The 17,923-nt window shown below is 39.8% G+C and overlaps 2 protein-coding genes across 2 annotated transcripts; both read left to right on the top strand.

Annotated features, from left to right (window-relative positions):
* The first annotated feature begins 8,190 nt into the window (after positions 1-8,190).
* armc10 (armadillo repeat containing 10) lies at positions 8,191-12,604 on the top strand. The gene is made up of 6 exons (XM_085411965.1): positions 8,191-8,877; positions 9,097-9,242; positions 9,332-9,466; positions 11,209-11,385; positions 11,515-11,586; positions 11,771-12,604. Exons 1-6 carry the CDS (start codon positions 8,634-8,636, stop codon positions 12,020-12,022), a joined length of 1,026 nt encoding a protein of 341 aa, XP_085268091.1. The 5' UTR covers positions 8,191-8,633; the 3' UTR covers positions 12,023-12,604.
* Positions 12,605-13,270: 666 nt separating this feature from the next.
* On the top strand, positions 13,271-17,804 carry LOC146664720 (uncharacterized). The gene is made up of 7 exons (XM_085411507.1): positions 13,271-13,340; positions 15,418-15,510; positions 15,608-15,719; positions 16,035-16,123; positions 16,239-16,411; positions 16,575-16,753; positions 17,135-17,804. The coding sequence occupies exons 1-6, from the start codon at positions 13,271-13,273 to the stop codon at positions 16,722-16,724; spliced, it is 687 nt and encodes a 228-aa protein (XP_085267633.1). The 3' UTR covers positions 16,725-16,753; positions 17,135-17,804.
* The last annotated feature ends 119 nt before the right edge of the window (positions 17,805-17,923 follow it).

Below are 17,923 nucleotides of genomic sequence, written 5' to 3'. Positions count from 1 at the left end.
TGACACTTGACTTTTCTCTGAATACTTAAAGGGAGTTACAGTAAAACTCTGGTTTATAATGTTGTTGCCATGAGGTGATGAAATATTACAGTTAGGTTTGTAAACTTTTAACCAAATATTGAAGCATACTTAAAATAAAAACAATATTTTTTATAAAACACAAACGTGGACATAGGATGTAGACACCATTTTTTGTATAAATACAACTTTCTCGCTTTCTGTTTGATGTTATTGGCCCTCTCACAGGGTCTGCTGGCACCTCTGCCAGATGTGAACAAGCACCCAAAGCCAAACATAGTCATGCTGAAACACTGTTCATCAACCGAGGACAGAAACAAATTCCACACAAACAGATGCTTCAACTGGTGAGTGGAGTCAGTGTTGGTGAGTGGCTATATATATATATATATATATATATATATATATATATATATATATATATATATATATATATATATATATATATATATATATCATATATATGCATACATGAATTCACAGGTCAGTTTATTAGGTACACCTTGCTTATACCCCTTTTTGCCTTCAAGATGTTCTTAATATTGGAAATGTCTCATTCCGTTACATCCCAAAAGACGCTGCATAGTGGACTCGTCTCAAACTGGTTTCATGAACATGATAATGTGAACTTTGTGTGTTGTCCTATTGGAAGCAGCCATTAGAAGATAGGTACACTGTGGTCATAAAGGGACAGTGAGCAACAATACCCAGGTAGGCTGTGGTGTTTAAACTGTGCTGTGTTAGTACAGAGAGTGTACCAAGCAGCAGCAGCAGCCCGAGCAGTCAGTGTTGCAGACGAAATTGAGACTCAGAGCAGCCAATGGCTGTGCAAATTGCAGCCTCGGGTCCCTGTTGCCAACTTACAGGAGTGGCACCTGATCGTCTGCTGTAAGGATCCATGTGTTGTGCATTCAGAGATGTTTTTCTGCTTGGTTGTAATGAGTGGTTGTTTGAGATACTCCTGCCTTCCTATCAGCTCAAAACAGTCTGGCCAGTCTCCTCTGACCTCTGGCATGAACAAAATATTTTCTTTTCCCCCACAGAGAACTGCCGCATGCTGGATATTTTCTCTTTTTTGGACCTTTCGCTGTAAACCTTAGAGATTGTGTGGGAAAATTGGAGTGCATGAGCAGTTCCTGAAATGCTCAGACTATCCTGTGTGGCACCATAAACACACCACAGTCAAAGTCATTTAAATCACTTTTCTTCCTCATTCTGACGCTCGGTTTGAATTTCAGCCCTCACCACGTCTACATGTATAAATGCACTGAGTTGCTGCCATGTGCATTAAAAGATAGTTGAACAGGTGTACCTAATGAAGTGGCCTGTAAGTGTATATACACACGCACACTCTGGTATGTATTTAGATTAAAGGAAAATGATCTGCAAGTGACTTTAATCAAATACCCTCAAAGAGAGTGGACTGTATGTTTACAGTGGAATCTATTTAAAGAGTTATGTAACTGAAATCTGAGCTCATCGCTGACTGCTCAGAGAACAAGGGGCTGTTGCAGCCTGAAAAACAAACCAGACTTGCCATCATCTTTCTGTGTACAAACTCCAGGCTAAATACAAAGAAAACTGAGACAAGCATGCTGCTCGCTGTAAGAGAATCTACCTGCAGTAAGAAGCTGCTTGGGAGCACAGAGAGTGCATCACATCCTTTTTCACTCTGCTGATGCTTGTTGTCCATTTCAGTAAATCCCACTTGTAACATCAGAGGAAAATTCATACACACACAAAAGATAAAAAGTGTTCATTCAGTTTTGAAGTAGTCTTCTGTCCCTTTCAAGTCCTATCTTTACACCATGGAGCAGTGATACACTTAAGGCTGAGGCATCTAGCCTTTACAGGGGTCTCCAGTTTCTCAGTGAGAGCTGGAGTGTTCATTCATTTTTAACTTAGGAAAATATAAATTTCTGCACAAAAGTATGACAACTGAGTTAAGAATATAAGTAAAAAGGTGCACAGGGACAAAATGAGTCACGGCAGTGGGAGGATACAGCATGGGAGCATGACTTTTAGTCTGGCAAATTTCTTAACCTCAGTGAGTGTTTTCTCTGGCTTTTTACATGAGGGAGCGAGAAAAAAAACAGCCAGCAGACCTCAGTATAATTTCTTCAGAAAAAAAACCCTAAAATGTTGACCTACCAGCTTTCATCCTCTTGTGTAATTTGACCCAGCTCAACAGTTTGGTAAGTGCAACCTGCCGGCATTTCCTCTCAAAAGGCTTTTTTTGTCAAGTCCATCTGCAGAGTCAGCTCCAGGGTATCTCTCTTGCTCTGTGCAATGAACCTTTTCCACTTCCTGTCACCCAACAAGAAACAGCTCATCATTAATTCAGCAAACAGGGAGGCAGGCTGTCAGGAGCCAGGCTTAACTAACAAAGGATGGGAATCAAGTAACAAAAAAATAATAATTTATATAATTCACAATTTATAAAACAGTTTATTATGATTATAATTTCAGCCAAATCTGGACTGACAAATACTGGCCGAGTGAAACAGAACACCCTGATGACTTTACCTACTTATTACTTATTAACAGTGAGAGAAAGTCTTTAGGTTCTCTGAAGCTGAGTTACTGTTTCACAGTAAAAATGCAACCAGAACCAATTTACTGTGCACCACCAGTCTGAGGACCTGCAAGAACTAACTCAGCAGCTGCTTTCAATAACTTCGATTGCAATCAGTGGAAGCAGAATGTGAGAAGGTTTTGTGTCCCCTCTGGTACCTTTCCTGCCGCTGTGGCTTCACTCAGAGCATGAGTGATTATTTTGCTGGTCAGAAGCTTTAATCATTATTCTGCTGCAGGTAGAGTCTGTAGTTTAACTCACCCTCATGGCTCTTTCATTCAGGTAAATAAAAATGTCATTTTATTCTCGATTCTTTTATATTTTTAGTATTTCAATTTCAATTTTTATTTTTATTTCCAGCCTCTCCTGGCTTTGCACTCTGTTGTGGAGCTGCTTGTGCTTTCCTCCTCAAGAAGGTATGAATTCCAGTACTTTCATTTGTATAATTGACCACGAGTTTAATGCGATGTTTATTTCCTGATAGGTTACAGTACTGCACATGGCTACTATCTCTATGAGAGCCCCCAAACCTCTAGCACATTTCATTCTGGACAATCTTTGAATACAAACAATGAGAATGTTGGACGGCAAAGCTTTGTTTCCCGTCAGCCAGAAGCATTTATTTATGATAAAGGACAGGATGCTAACGCTGAGATGAAGCAAAGCCAGCCTGATAAATTTCACGGGGCCTCTTCTGCTCCTCTCATAGGGCAAAATGAGCAGTCTGGTTATCACCATCCCTTTGACTTGTTAGTGAGGGGACACACGCAGGAGCCTGTGAAGGGTGTCGCTTTCCCCACAATGAGTCATTTAAAGGAGTTTATAGAAAACATGAAGCGTTCCTTCTTAGTACCAGGAAGTGACTTGAGTAGACATTATGAAACTGCACGGGAAAAAATGAAAACTCTCGGAACACCCATGGACTATGGACCAACTCCTGACAAAGGAGGTACTGCCTCTGGTGACAGCAGGATAAATAACGATCGGATTGAAGAAGGTGCCAACTACCAAACGCCAAATAAACGCCTCTCTTTCCCTGATCCTTTCGACTCCTCTGCAAGTCTCATTTCTTCCAGTGTTTATGACAACCAAAAATTTAGGCCGGGCACCACTTTCTACCCACACGATCATTTAGCAGCCACAGGTCTTGCTTCAAGAAATTTGGCGCACGGTTTTCCCTGGGGAAACAATGACTTATCTGTGAGTGTGGACTCAGAACGACACAAACCACCAGAAAAAACACAATTTCCCTCCAGCTCCTTTCACAGGCACGGTTCTTCCTATAGTGAACATGTGACTGCACCCCCTGTGAACCCTGCAAACAGCCCATCTCAAGATTTCAGCCAGTATTCAAGTGAGACCTCAAATTTAACACCTTATTGGAAGGATATGCTAAAACCAGTACATGCCTCTTACAGTAGAGATCCTTTAATGGGGTACTGGAGACCACCTGGTGGCTTTGAACTCACTAAAGACTTCCACAGAGCAAGTCAAACTGATGTCCCACCTGCAAAAAACCTACCATCTGCATATTCCTATGGCAAAAAGCATCCCCTTTCCATGCAGCATTATTGGCCCAAATACAAGACAAGAATAGGTGCTTCAGTCCAGCCGGGTAAACCCACTGACAGCAAAGAGTTAAGGACTGTAAAATATGCTTCCAACATTCACTGGCCTCCAAGTGGTTCTGTCTCTTTAAGCTTTAATGACCCGTTACCCCAATGGAGAAGAGGTCACATGGGTTATCAAAGAAGCCCACAATACCCGCAAATTCCTCATTATAAGCAAAAACAGATGGACAGAGCTCGCTGGATGTTTACCGCCAAACCCTTGAGTTTTGTTCCCAGATACCAGAAAGTCAGTGCTGTTCCCTTCGTCCTAAATGCCGGTGCAAAACATGAGAATTCAAACCTCTACAATCAAGAACTCTTTTCTGCCTTTCAGAAACCACATTACAATAGATTGAGAAATCCACCCCAGAGTGGGCTTACATCTTATGGAGTAAGAAACACACTGGGCTCATTTTCTAAACCACAAAGGCAAACTGTGAGGTCTGAACGTTTACGGCCTTTCATGCAATCAAACAGGCACATGCCTCGAGTCAGTGTGAGTCGACGGCCCAGACACTTGGCCAACTGGCCTTCTGAACAGCAGCCTAAGCCTACAGGTTTGATGCCTAAGTGTGTGATTAAGAGGAACACAAAAAGCCTTCTTCCTCAAGAGTCCCGTAATACATCTCCATCATCGCCATACGTTAAATCCAAAAACCGCTTCACACGGGCCGTAGCATATCTGTCAAAGGTCTGTTTCACACCCCGTACGGTGCAAGGGAAGAGTAATAACAATCAGTGGAGACTGGTCAGAAGATGGCATGAATGAAAGGACACGATAACTCAATGTGCAAGACCGGGAAGAATGATGAACACATTTTTGAAGGTATGAAAACAAAGATGTTGTAGTGTTTTTGTCTGTGAACACATCTGCTGTCCTGGAAATCTGTCCTTTAAATAGAAAACAAAGCATCGCATTACTAAGTAAATACTAAAACTGAGCACTGAAACTGGACTGACCTTATTCAACTTTAAAACATCTGTATCAGTCTTGTATGGAAGTGTAATGCATTCAGTAGGCAGTTTCTCCAGTGTTTCTGATTTTTTTTTTTTTTTTTTTTAAACATTAATTTTATTTATATAGCACCACAACAACAGTTGCCTTGAGGTGATTTACACTGTAACATTAAGACCCTGCAATAATACAGAGAAAACCCAAACAATCAGACGACCACATTTTGAGCGAGGGTTTGGAGACAGTGGGAAGGAAAAACTCCCTTTAAATAGGAAGAAACCTCCAGCAGAACCGGTTTCAGGGAGGGGTGGCCATCTGCTCCAACTGGGTGTGAGAGAGGGAAGACGGGACAAAAGACATGCTGTGGGAGACTGTCAGAGATGGATAAATAATAATTAAATGCAAAATGGTCTATAAACACAGCGAGTGAAGAAGTGCATCATGGGAAGCCCCCAGCAGCCTAGGCCTGTTGCAGTGCAACTAAGGGAGGATTCAGAGTCACCCGATCAGGCCCTAACTATATGCTTTATGAAAAAGGAAAGTCTTAATCCGAATCTTAACAGTAGACAGCGTGTCTGTCTCTTGAATACAAACTGAGAGCTGGCTCCACAGATGAGGGAGCTTTTTATTTACCTGAAGGTTTGATTTCATAAGCATATTGACCTATAATACTAAAACTACTGTTGCAGACTTTCTCCTGGATATTGCAAAGTTTCTCCAGGATCATGCGAGCTGCTACAGCTTCAGAATATAAGACGTTGCATCTAAAAAGCATTAAAGTAGTGCAGGTGACTCTGATAATGAAATCAAGCTTTTAGGTCCACAGAAGTTCTTTTAAGTTTTTGTTTTTTTTTTTTTTTTTTTTTTTTTTTTTTTTTGTTGTTTTTCTCCCCTTCCAATGTCTGGATTTTATTTGCGGGTAACATTACTGACAAGTGGTCTATGTAAATAGAAGTAATCGTAATCTTAATGGCCATTCTTTAACACCTAAAAACTTATAGATTTATTGTAATAGGATTGGTCTTCAGCTGCAAATCAATTTCCTGTTCTTCTACCTACATCGACTATTTATGTAAGAACCTGAAAGTGTTACAATTTTGACTTGTCTTGATTGCCACATTTGATGGTAGTCTTTATTATACATCTTCAGTGTAAGGATAAAAACAGTTTGCTGGATATATTAGCAGTCCAGAATAAATTCTACAGTCTATATCCATTTAACTTTGTGGACAGAAAAGCAGCTGTAACTGTCTAATAGGTCATCTGCATTTGTTTTAGAGTTGACATCATGTTGGACATGACATAAATATTGGTGTGAAGATCAGTCTGAATTGACTTTATGGTTCTAAAACAGGATTAAATATTTAAAATGAGTTTTTAAATCCAGGCTGTAGGTCTGATTATATTCTGTTTGTAATTTATACTGCAATAGGTTCAGTCAGACATCATGTTTAAACAAAAAATTAATTTCTGAAATGTGTAAATTGAGATTGTTTTCGAAAACAATCAAGGTAATCCGATTTACAGGAGAACTACAGTTTTTGTTTGTGTGTGGGTTTTTTTTTTTTTTCTTAAGTTCAGATTTGTTTGCTTGCATCTGTATTTGTTTCACATCCGGCTGCAAGTAAATAACGAAAACTAAAATGTGGTAGGATTCATGCTTTATGAATGGATGGTGCTGACTGTTTTTCTTTTTTGTTGTTGTGTTTTTTGTTTTTGTTTTTTAAAGAGAAGTCTCCCTCTACATTAAGATGCATTCACTCAGTCCAGTGAATACATGGAGGCTCTGCTCTTTGCCTGTTGCCATGGTGAATCCTGGTACTAGAGCTCTGCTGATGGCTATTTTTCACTGCTTATGCACAGGCTTAACTTGAGCTGAACATATTCAGCTGATTGAACTTTCTAGAACCACAAGCAGCAGCTCAGCATTAATCAAGTTGGAGTTTTTTGAACCTGCTTCTAAAACAGATCCCATTAAGGCTGTAGCTGAAGTCTTGCTTTTGAAAGTCACTTTAATGGTAACTTAAGCATCAAGTCAACCTAATTAAAGCCACTTGAAAAGAACATTGGTGGGGAATGCAAACAAGCAATGCATGAGTCATTGTTTGCATGTGCTTGAAACATGTTGAAGTGTGGGTGAAAGGGGGGGCAGGGGAATATGAACGTGATCTTCTCTGGACCTCTTCTGGTGGCCTAACATGTCTTCAGGGGTTAGGAGTAAGGGCTAAAATTAAGAGAAAGTGAGCCACCGTGTGTTCGTTTCAAGAAAAGCCGGGGGTCTACGTGCCAGTGCACAGACTGGAAATTATCAACTGTACTGATTCAACATGACATACATGAAGCTGTAAAGCCCGTAAAAGTAAAATAAATTGGGATCTCATCTTTTACATTCAGCGGGGGGTTGGTGGGGTGATATGCCCAACGTTTATCATTGGCAGTGCAAGGATGGCTTCCTTTGAAAGTAAAATGATCAAAATGCATCAATTTTCTTCACCAGCATATGTTTGCCATCTGACACAAAGGAAAATCTTGAAAAGCCCCAGTCTCTGAAATTCTAAAGTCATAAATATGAAGGACTATAAGCTAGTAGAATTATTTCACTTTATAAAGCTGGATTATATGCATATGCGACAATGACTTTGATAAATTCGTTGGTGGGTAATCCTAATTTCCGAAACTCAAATGAGATATTTCAGATTAAAATGACTAATAGACCAGCAAGTAAAAAGCAAAACTGATACAAGTAGAGAGCTTCTTACAAAATCAACATTGAATCTTAGATGTGATGTGCTCTTTGCACAAACGTTATACTTTTTAAGGTAATGTTATTTATTTATTTTTTGTATAATTCTGATTTTTTTTTTCCCCCTTTGGAAATCTTATCTGAGGAAAAGCTACACTGGTGCTCCTCCTTATTTTATTTTTATGTCTTTCACTTTACGACTTTTAAGTGTATACTCTCGTTTGACGATCCACCGTTGCCAGGTAACGGATTAAGTAAACCTTAAATCCGGTTAAATGTTGGACAACTAGTGAGCAGCAGAAGTTTTTAACGGTAATATGCAGAATCGGATGCGATCTGTTTACTCGCGGTTTTTCAGTTTCTTTCTGGTTATTTTAAAAGCTTCATAAAAACGCTATGTTCAGACAAATTATACCACACTCTTTAATGACATACAAAGCCATATCAGTCACGCAGCGAAAGATTTGTTTGGCCACCCCAAGCTGGCCTCAATATCGACTCGGATAATTGTTGACAACTGTGGCTTGTCGGCAAACTTCTCCACTTTTTAGAATAATGAATCTGTTAAAACGGATTTGCGTTGCCTTCGTTGTGGTTTCGATGGAGTGTCATTAGTTTTAGCTAACTAAAAAACTTGACTTGTTCGCAAGTAAGGTAAATGATTTATCCATAACGTGTAGCTTAACGCTAGCCAGCTAGCAGAGCTTAGCTAAAGACATAGCAGCTAGCAGCATGGGCGATATAACTCCCAGGTTCGGCAACATGAAGGCTTTGTTAGGATTAGTTGCCGGAGCTGGAGCCTCTTATGGCATATACAAACTTATTAGTTTCAAGAGGAACAAGAAAAATGCCACAGGTGAGAATCCTGGGGTTAAAGGCAGTCAGCAAAGTGAAGTGAAGATACAACCGGGGAGTCTGCTGGCCAGAGTGTCCGGACTGGATGTTATCTGTCCCCGACCAGCAGATACGGCATCAGGTAAGGACCCCAGAGCCCTTAAAGATGGACTGTAATCCCAGCTGCTATTTAAATCTGAATATTCCAGAAAAATCTTCAAATATTTTTGTTCGCTGTTAACTTGTGAATATTTCATCATCTTCGGACTTGGATAATAATTAAAAATAAGCTTTTGAATCAAATGAAAAAGAAAAGGGTTACAACTGATCCATAATCTCATCTTTATGTTATGCTTTATAGGGGACATCATCCACCAGTCCCCTGACAACCTGGAGCCACAGCACTTGAAAATGCTCCTGTCCTGTTTGCAGACCAGCAATAATCCCTCCGACAGGTGTCGGATTCTTCTTACATTAGGAAACAGTGCTGCCTTCACTGTGAATCAGGTACAGTAAATTTACTGTATCCGAAATGTATAGATTGGAGGAGTTATTGGTTGACTTTAATGTTCTTTTCTTCTCTGTTAATCCCTCAGAATCTAATACGGGAATTTGAAGGGATTCATATCATAGCTGGGTTCCTTTCTGATCCTGCGCCTGAAGTTAGGGTGCAGACTCTGAATGCTTTAAATAACCTCTGTATGAACATCCAGAACCAGGAACAAATAAAGGTATGTTTGTTGTATATTCATTTCCTCTTAAGATGTGTTTTTTCCATGCATGCACGTGAATGAAAGAGAGAGACCGGTGAAAGGATGAAGATGCAGGGAGCAGAGGTAGTAAATGTGGATGTGTTTAAATACCGGGGTCAAACATCAAAAGCAAAGGACAGCACACAAGTGAGGTGAGTAATGAGAACAGGCAGTCACACTGGTTGGAAGTGACCAGGGTGGACAGAATTAAATGCATCACAGGGACAGCTCAGGTTGAGCAGTTACAAAGTTAGAGAGATGAGGCTGAGATGGTTTGTCTATAGTTTGTTTATAAAAAATAATTTAAAAAGATAAGCAAGTCATTAAAGGTGGGATGTTATAGGTACATTGTGATCATCAAACTAGGTAACAATTTTACAGTCTTCTTTTATCCACTCTTGAGCCAGTGCAAATTGCCCATTCAGAATCTCTTCTGCTTACCTTCGATTGTAACAAGTGGTTATTTGAGGTACTGGTTTCTTATCTGACCATTCTCCTTTGACATCAGCAAGGCATATTTGCCCAAAGAAGTGCTGCTGAGTGGATATTTTATCTTCTTTGGACTATTCTTTATAAGCCCTAGAAATGATTTGTCTGCGGAAAATCCCAGTAAATCAACAGTTTCTGACATACTCAGACATTCCCTCTGGTATTAACATCCATTTCGCATTCAAAGTCACTTGGTCTCTTAATTAACATATTGTTACAATGGTGCATGCTAGAATTAAACATACTGGTAGTCAGAATTTCAAATAATGTGGTCAGAGTATGTAGCAGGTAATCGTTGTGAGCCAAAGATTTAGGTTTCAGGTAGCTTTAAAGGCTCCAGACATTTTTTTTTTTTTTTTTTTTTTTTTTTCCCCCTACTCTTGGATCGATTTCAAAGAGTAGGGGATTTTTTACTTTTTGAGAGAGAGCTACCTTAAGCACACAGCTCTGATTGTGAACACAGAAGCCCCACACAACTGCTGCCCTAACAGACTTGTGTGGGGCTGCTCCAGTCTGCATACCACAGCATCCTTGGGCAAGATGCTGATCCCGGAGTTGCTCAATCATCAACACTTATAGCTCTCTTCCACTAGTACCTCCGCAGCTTGGCTTGGTTAAACTCAGTGCAGTTTTTAAGGTTTTTCATTAGGTGATAGCACCTGGTACCAGGTACTTTGTTAGCATCTGCTCAGCTGAAGTTCCAAGTCAGCTCAGTCAGTCTGAAAATGTGGCGTCAAAAGACTGAATGCCACCGATTGGCCAGTCAATGGCATCATTCAACGAGTCATGAGAGTGACTCCTTCAAAAATATCGAAACCACGATTTTTATAGCTTGGCAACAAGAGTTTTAAAAATCTCTTTCATTGTTGTGTTGTTTGTTTCGCATACAAAACGTGTCACAACTTTTGGCCGTGATGCTGTACATAAACAGTACTCAATTGTAATGGAAAATAGCCGAGCAGAGTAGGTACAAGTGAAAAAGAGGCTTTTGATGTAGAAAAGAGTGTCTGTGAATGAGACATGTTGTTTAAAGTGCTTCGAATGTTCATGTAGAGTAAAAAGGCATTATTACTACACTCTGTTTAACATCTACGAGGTATTGTTTTCATTTTGCTTCATTTAGTCATTATTCTCTGTAGCTGTTGGCAGACAGCTCTCTTGTTTACATTTGTTTATATAGCTGTGAGTTTTTTGAAGATGCATTTTACTGAAAACGTCATCCTGTCTGTCAGGTTTATGTTCCACAAGTGCTGGAACTCATTGAGATGTCACCAGTGAACTCGGACCTTCAGCTCGGTGCTCTGCGGCTGCTCACAAACCTTTCAGTAACAGACAAACATCAACACTTGCTGAAGGAATCCGTTACTCTTTTACTGTCCTTGCTGGTCGTGAGCAATGAAGCCTTACAGGTTTGCAAGTTTAGGGCGTGAACTCTTTCAGTTCCCATAAGCAGATTGTTAAAAGCTATAAGGATGAAATAATCTTTAAATCTTAACATGAATGTGTGCCATATGTAAAAGCTGCTCTGGTTGTTTCAGGTTCAGACTCTGAAAGTCCTCGTGAATTTGTCATCGAACCCAGATATGATGGATGACATCGTTCAAGCTCAGGTGAGACCAAAAGGAAATTAAAATCCAGCCTTTATCTGACCGTCTTCATGAAAAGGTTTGCATGTTTTTGTCATACACAGGGACTGAGCAAGCACTGTGCAGCTTAGTCTTAAGAGGCCATCAGAAGAAACAGAATTGCAGTTAGCAGACTTATTAGAAATTTTTCTTTGCTTTCTTACCCCAGGCGCCAGCTTCCGTGGTGCTGCTATTTGATGAACGAACAGCTCCTGCAGTGCTTCTCCGTCTGCTGACCTTTGCAGGGAACCTGAAGGCCTGGAGGCCATCAGCCCAAGTGGCTGATGAACTGAGGCGCAAACAAGATTGCCTCTTCCGGGTCATGCTAGACGAATCCTCCCAGCTACACGGCAGATTGGTTCAGCTGCTTTCACACCCGGATGGAGAGATCCAGGCCCAGGTCGCCCGTATCTTGACGTAGACCTCCTTCCCTGCATCCCATTATGCTTCCAAAACCACCAACCATCACATCACCATCGCATTTCCCCTCTTAACTTGTATGTAAGTTGCCATTAATCTTGTAGAAGAGTAGGCTATGTGTAGCCTAAAGCTTGATTTGGAGATCTCTGGGAAATCTGTCCCCCAACTTGCGTAGCAGCGTCGACATGTAAAAAGGATTAAAATGGGGCTCCAGTTATGACGTAGATCGGACGCAGAAGTATAATTCATGTGTACGTGTGGATGCACTGCTTGCACTCCTTCCATATCTGCAGCGTTCCTTGAATCTGTATTTTCAAACACAGCTACATAATTTGTTCTACTTCACTGGCCACTCTTCCCTCATTCTAGCGTCTAACACCACAATTAACTGATGGGCAATAAGGGAGCAGGAAGCAGGAGGAACCCTTTCATTCAGTGGAGTGCAAACAGGCCACCTCTTCCTGTTTTTCCTGCTGCCAGAGACTGTTTTCCTTCTAAAATATCCACAGTGCCCTATTTTTCTTCTGAGAACTTTCCCCTAAGAATAAAAAAAAAAAAAAAAAAAAAAAGCAAACACAAATAATCTCTGAAGCTACTTTCCAGGTGAAAATTCTTAATCCAACTCCACTGCCAAAAGTTTTCTAGAGAACGTTTTAGTATGACCTACAGCATGAACCTGTGCACTGCACCCCCACCCCCTCCCACCGTGGTTCAGAGAGACTTTTAGCTGTGTTTTTAGTTTAAGAAGCAGGGTGTTGTGATTCTTAGACGGGCCAAAGTGAATTTAACTTAGAGGGGTTCAGTGTATCAAGATGAGACACTGACCCGCCAGTATTAAGAAGTGCTAGCTGAGTTATGTGAAACATCTAAGAATTACACCATTTCAGGAAAACTTTTATCTTTAATGATGTGCTGACCACAGCTGCCTGAAAGGGTTTGATCCAGGCTGTGTTGGTGTCACTGAATGTCTCTCTCACTCTGTGAACTGGACTCCAAATACCTGCAAATCCCCCTGAGGGAGGAGCTGGAGGAAGTTAGAAAAGGAAAAGGATGTTTGGACTGCGTCGATTGTTCCACAGACGCCGCAAGTATCACAAATAGCTGTCAGACTGACAAAGCAGTGTCACAATGATCATCTGAAAGCTCTTTCTCATTTACAAAAAAATCATGGTATTGAATGTTAAATACAAGCCTTGTTATGTTAAGCTATGCACTGAGAAGACTGATTCACCTGAGAGGTTGAGCGTGCATGAAAAATGTAACTGTGATCCCAGAAGATGACGATAAATGCGAGATTTTTACTGCATGGGTCAGTCCAGGTGTGTTGAAATGCTGCACTTTATTTTATGTTTAGACACTGATTTTATTGAACCCAAAACTAAATATATCTCAGGCGAATAGGGTTTACCAGACATGTGGAGTAGGAGGTTGATTTACTTGTGACCTGGATTATTATTATTATTATTATTTATTTAATTAAGCGTTTTGCCTATAAAATGGAACATGTTTGAATGGTTCAATAAATACCCAACATGGTAAAAACTTTTTTTTTTCTGTCTTGTTGTTGTTGTTGTTGTTGTTGTTGTTTTGGATGAAATTTTGAATAAAGAATGTAAAATTCAGATTGTTCATGCTCAGGCACCAAGGTTGACAGTGTTTTCATTTTCATCGGTTTGGTAGGTCGCAGGAAAAATGCTGTTGCTAAAGTCTTTCACTGAGGAGAAACCTGAATGCATCACGTCACTCACTGCTCCTCGGGCTTTTAGTGCGTCACTGACCAGACGCTGAAATTGATGCTGTCTGTAAATCTGTCAATGGCCAAGAACCAAAATACGTATTTTCTTCTTTTCTTTTTCTTTTTTTTCTTTTTTATTTATGGTCTCCAGACTAAACATGTAGAAATAGCAGTATCTTTTACAGAGGTAAATATGCACCAGAGAGCTGGAGCACACAGGGTGTGCCCTGACTTCAGCACAGGTTTAAAGACTTTTATGGTCTCCACCAACTCTGACTTAAAGTAAACCCAGATAGCAAGGAGACATTGAACAGATGTTGATTTTCCATCTGAACCATCAGAATCGTCAGGATTGAAATGTCAACACAAAACCAATGTTGAAACAACATTGAAATACTGATGAAACCTGACACTGACATTGAAATAACATTGATTCACTGTTGTTCTGTCATCGTTGATTGTTGATCTATTTATAGTTGACAAGGTGACAACAATCACGTTGAAAAACCATCGATTTATGGTTGAGCGGGAAATTAAAGCTGCAACCACTTGGACTATTCCGCAGCACCCCTATCACATTGGTACATCCCTCCAGGTAACCATTGTCTTGTACAGTAGAGCGGGACATTAGATTTACTCTCAGCGGAATTGACCGGAGAAGGTATCAGTTCATGCACTGCACTGGCCTGCACCACGATTAGTATAAGGTAAGAATGAATGACTTTTGTTCTATTCGTTATTTCCACGGTTGCATTTGAATAACAGTAAAAAAAACAAAACAAACTTGTTAATGTAAAGTTTCGGATAAAATGTGGGAGCCCGAAATTGTGTCTACTTTCATCTTACAATCCGGCAACAAATAAATTGCACTGCGAACAAAGTCTATCAACAAAGAAAACATTTTCGTTTCATACTTTTCCGTTATATTCCCTTACAAAGCTAGCTTTAACGCTTCGAGGGTTCCTTTGTTCTTGCCGTCGCCTCGGCGCTTGACCCAGACTTTCGCTCTGTAGTTGCTTTTTAGCATAGTACTACAAAAAATTGTAAATCTGTGATATATGATTGATAAACGTAAAGGTAAATGTATAAATGTGTTCAATGACTTTGTTACTTTTAATGATTGGAGAGCACCCGCTTCGATTCGCACTCAATTCAAACTTTACGCTGCACGCTCACCTAACTTGCGTTTGCACCTTTTGTCCACACGTAAACTGCGTTTAGCATTTACGTGTGGACGAGGAAGACGGAGAAAACGCAGCGTCAACGGTGTGCGCCTATTTTGACGCCACACTGTGCGCCATGTTTTTGTCTCGGTGCCATGAATTCCTACAATGGCAGACAAAATACTGTTAATTTTATTATCTTCAATGTTTAAATGCTTACATATACGGGTTTGCTTGTAATTGTTGCCTATATACATTTTAAGCTATTATTTATTATTTAGTTCAATCAATAGATCAAGTTTTGTAGTGACTATGAAATATATTGTAATTATCTGTTTCCTGTTTATCCTAGACAGGGCAAAAAAGGACCCCAAATTAAAAAAAAGATAAAAATGAAAGACTGGTGCATTGTGCAGTTTAGCACTGGTGGTACAGAAATAGTCCCTAGATCATGGAGAAATGGGGAGAAATTGTCATGGCCTCCATATCCTCCGTGAGACACATTCAGGATCCACGACGCAGTAAAGAGGAGAGTTCATCCTGGTGCAACATGGCTCACCTATGCACCAGTCCGACTTCTAATAAGCCATGGTGGGTATCATCTGGATTGGTGTTGTATAAATGTAACAATAACAAGTTTTTCGTGTCCTAATTTATGTCTGGCCATACATTGTGTTTGTACTTCCAGACACATTTCACGAAGCAGAACGCAGTCTTCAGAAATATCTAAGTGAACACTGTGATACGTCTGACCTTCAGTCCGAAGCTGAAACTCAGACCAGTCATAAAAGAAAGCACAAGTAAAACTTTTTTTATTTCACAAACATATCTTTGATTGCTAAGAATTTATGATCTTGTCTTTTATACATATCTGTGGTGCTTGCATACTGCAATATCACCACATAATATAGTCCAAAAAGTGGAAGCGTGTAAACTTTTTATAGATGCAAAGCCGTGTACACTTGTGCACTTCAAAAATTCCTTGTATACTGTACCTTCTTGCACATCTCCGTTTCCTGTGTGTGTTGTTATAAATCAAACTGTAACTTTAGGAAAAAATATTCCAAAAGCACATTTGTAATTACTTATGACTGTTTTCAACTTTTTTTCTTTAGACCAAATCCCCTGTACACATATAGTGACTCAGAGGATGAGCAGCCCACAAAAAAACAGTTTCCCCAGGCCCCTCGAGTGAAAATACCAGGTAATAAAATACTGTCTAGTGTCTTTGTACATATCTGTGTGTGACACAAGGAAACTTTTGACAAGTTGTCTGTATTCTTAAATACTTTTAAAAAAAAATTATCTTTTTCTGTCAGACCTGACGAGAGCTGTTAACAAACTCCGTGAGGAGGTCAGAGCCATCCGCAATACCGGCTGCAATGAATCGGTAGATGCTGGGGTACTGCCTCTGGATTTGCCCTTGCACAACATTGAGGAGCTAAACAATGCAGAGCCAGCTCTTCAATCACAAGAGGCAAATAAGGCAATGGTAAGTATATAAAGGTTATGTACACTTTGTAACTATAAAGTGTAATAGCTGTCAGATGTGATTTAAATACATAACAACGGCCTGTTGATTAAACACACAAGCACTTGCATACACATTAAAGACATGAGACACGCTAATTCCATCTCTTAAAATGTGTCTATAGGTGAGACGCTTTGCCTTGATTGGAGGGACCACACTGGAGGTGCGAGTCAGCTGTGTAATGGCTTATGCCATTACAAACGAGCTGGCCTCGGTACTAAACTGGGCAGGGAAAAAAAAACAAGGACCAGACAAAGCAAAAAAGGGCATTTAAAGATACAGCGCTCTGCAAATGCATATTTGGTAAGTTTTACCATTTTTATGCTATATTACTTTGTCCTTCTTAATAACAAGACTTTCATGTCTGGTTAATCTGGAGATGGAGTCTTTGGTCTTTGGCTTGTTTAGTCCTCAGGTTGTAGTTTGTACAGCCCAAGGACCCCATGTTTATTTTGTTTTAAAGGATACACGGCACACCATGCTAAGACTTATCACTTTTTCCGCTCATAGCTCTTTGGGAATCAAATGCGGCAGTTTGCAGATTTACACCTGGTGACTTTCATGTTTATCAGCCTAGGAGTTTACATACTTTCTCCCCGCTGAAGACAGTTAACAAGAGCTTATTCATGTGCTCTAATTCACTTATTTTGTGTGTGTGTGTGTGTGTGTGTATTTTTGTCCTAGATGGCCTGACGCAGCAGTTAGGGGCAAACTCTATGTCCGAGTTTGTCTTTGCACAAGCAGTGCAGAAATGGCTCCGATACGCCCCAGATCGTTTGGGTGGTGCAGGACGCACATCATGCAAAAAATTACAAACTTCTGTGAATCATATAAACGTAAATAGGAAACTGTCTTTTAATAAAGTATTTAGCAAACGAAACATGCCTATTGACCTTTTTTTGTTTATTTTTTTTTTCTGTTACATCACATGCAATGCTTTCTTATTTTAGGATATTAATATTGACATGATACATTGTGAGACATTTGGTTTTTTTTATAAAGGGTGTCCAATTTAAGGAATAAGTACAATTATGTGTTTAGGTGGTTGAAGTATTGATGGAAACATGCAGTAGTTTAGTATTGGTTAAAATACCTATAAAGAAAGGTAGATTTCCAGTCATGATTTAACTGTTGTTTTAATAAAAAGCAACTGTGCGAAAGAGGTGGAAAATCAACACCCTCAACAGTGTTTCAATATCAGAATCTGACATTGTTTCAATGTCAACAGTATTAGAAAATATAACGTTGAATCAATGTCAGGTTTCAACATTGATTCAACATCAAAACCTGACGTTGTTTCAACGTTAAAAAAGGGTGCAAGAGTGACGTTAGGTCAACGTCACACTTCAACGTTGATTCAATGACACAGCCTGATATTGACTCAACAGTGTTTCAATGTTTCCTTGCTATCTGGGATGGAGTGTAAAGTTTGAGATCTCGCAACAGACAAGTTTAAAAAATAAAACATCAGAA

This window comes from Rhamphochromis longiceps, linkage group LG7, assembly GCF_057381845.1.
Source record: "Rhamphochromis longiceps isolate RC_006_pf linkage group LG7, R_longiceps_female_GT1.1, whole genome shotgun sequence".
Lineage (NCBI taxonomy): Eukaryota > Metazoa > Chordata > Actinopteri > Cichliformes > Cichlidae > Rhamphochromis > Rhamphochromis longiceps.
This window is presented reverse-complemented; position numbering and strand designations above follow the sequence as displayed.

What these genes read in the sequence shown, in the direction of transcription:
- LOC146664720 (XM_085411507.1), top strand. Translation starts at nt 13,271, where the DNA reads ATGAAAAATGTAACTGTGATCCCAGAAGATGACGATAAATGCGAGATT. An exon ending in AGTCATAAAAGAAAGCACAA is followed by an intron (nt 15,720 to 16,034) that starts GTAAAACTTTTT and finishes TTTTTTCTTTAG; the next exon opens with ACCAAATCCCCTGTACACAT. An exon ending in AAGAGGCAAATAAGGCAATG is followed by an intron (nt 16,412 to 16,574) that starts GTAAGTATATAA and finishes ATGTGTCTATAG; the next exon opens with GTGAGACGCTTTGCCTTGAT.
- armc10 (XM_085411965.1), top strand. Translation starts at nt 8,634, where the DNA reads ATGGGCGATATAACTCCCAGGTTCGGCAACATGAAGGCTTTGTTAGGA. An exon ending in TGAGCAATGAAGCCTTACAG is followed by an intron (nt 11,386 to 11,514) that starts GTTTGCAAGTTT and finishes TGGTTGTTTCAG; the next exon opens with GTTCAGACTCTGAAAGTCCT. An exon ending in ATGACATCGTTCAAGCTCAG is followed by an intron (nt 11,587 to 11,770) that starts GTGAGACCAAAA and finishes TTCTTACCCCAG; the next exon opens with GCGCCAGCTTCCGTGGTGCT.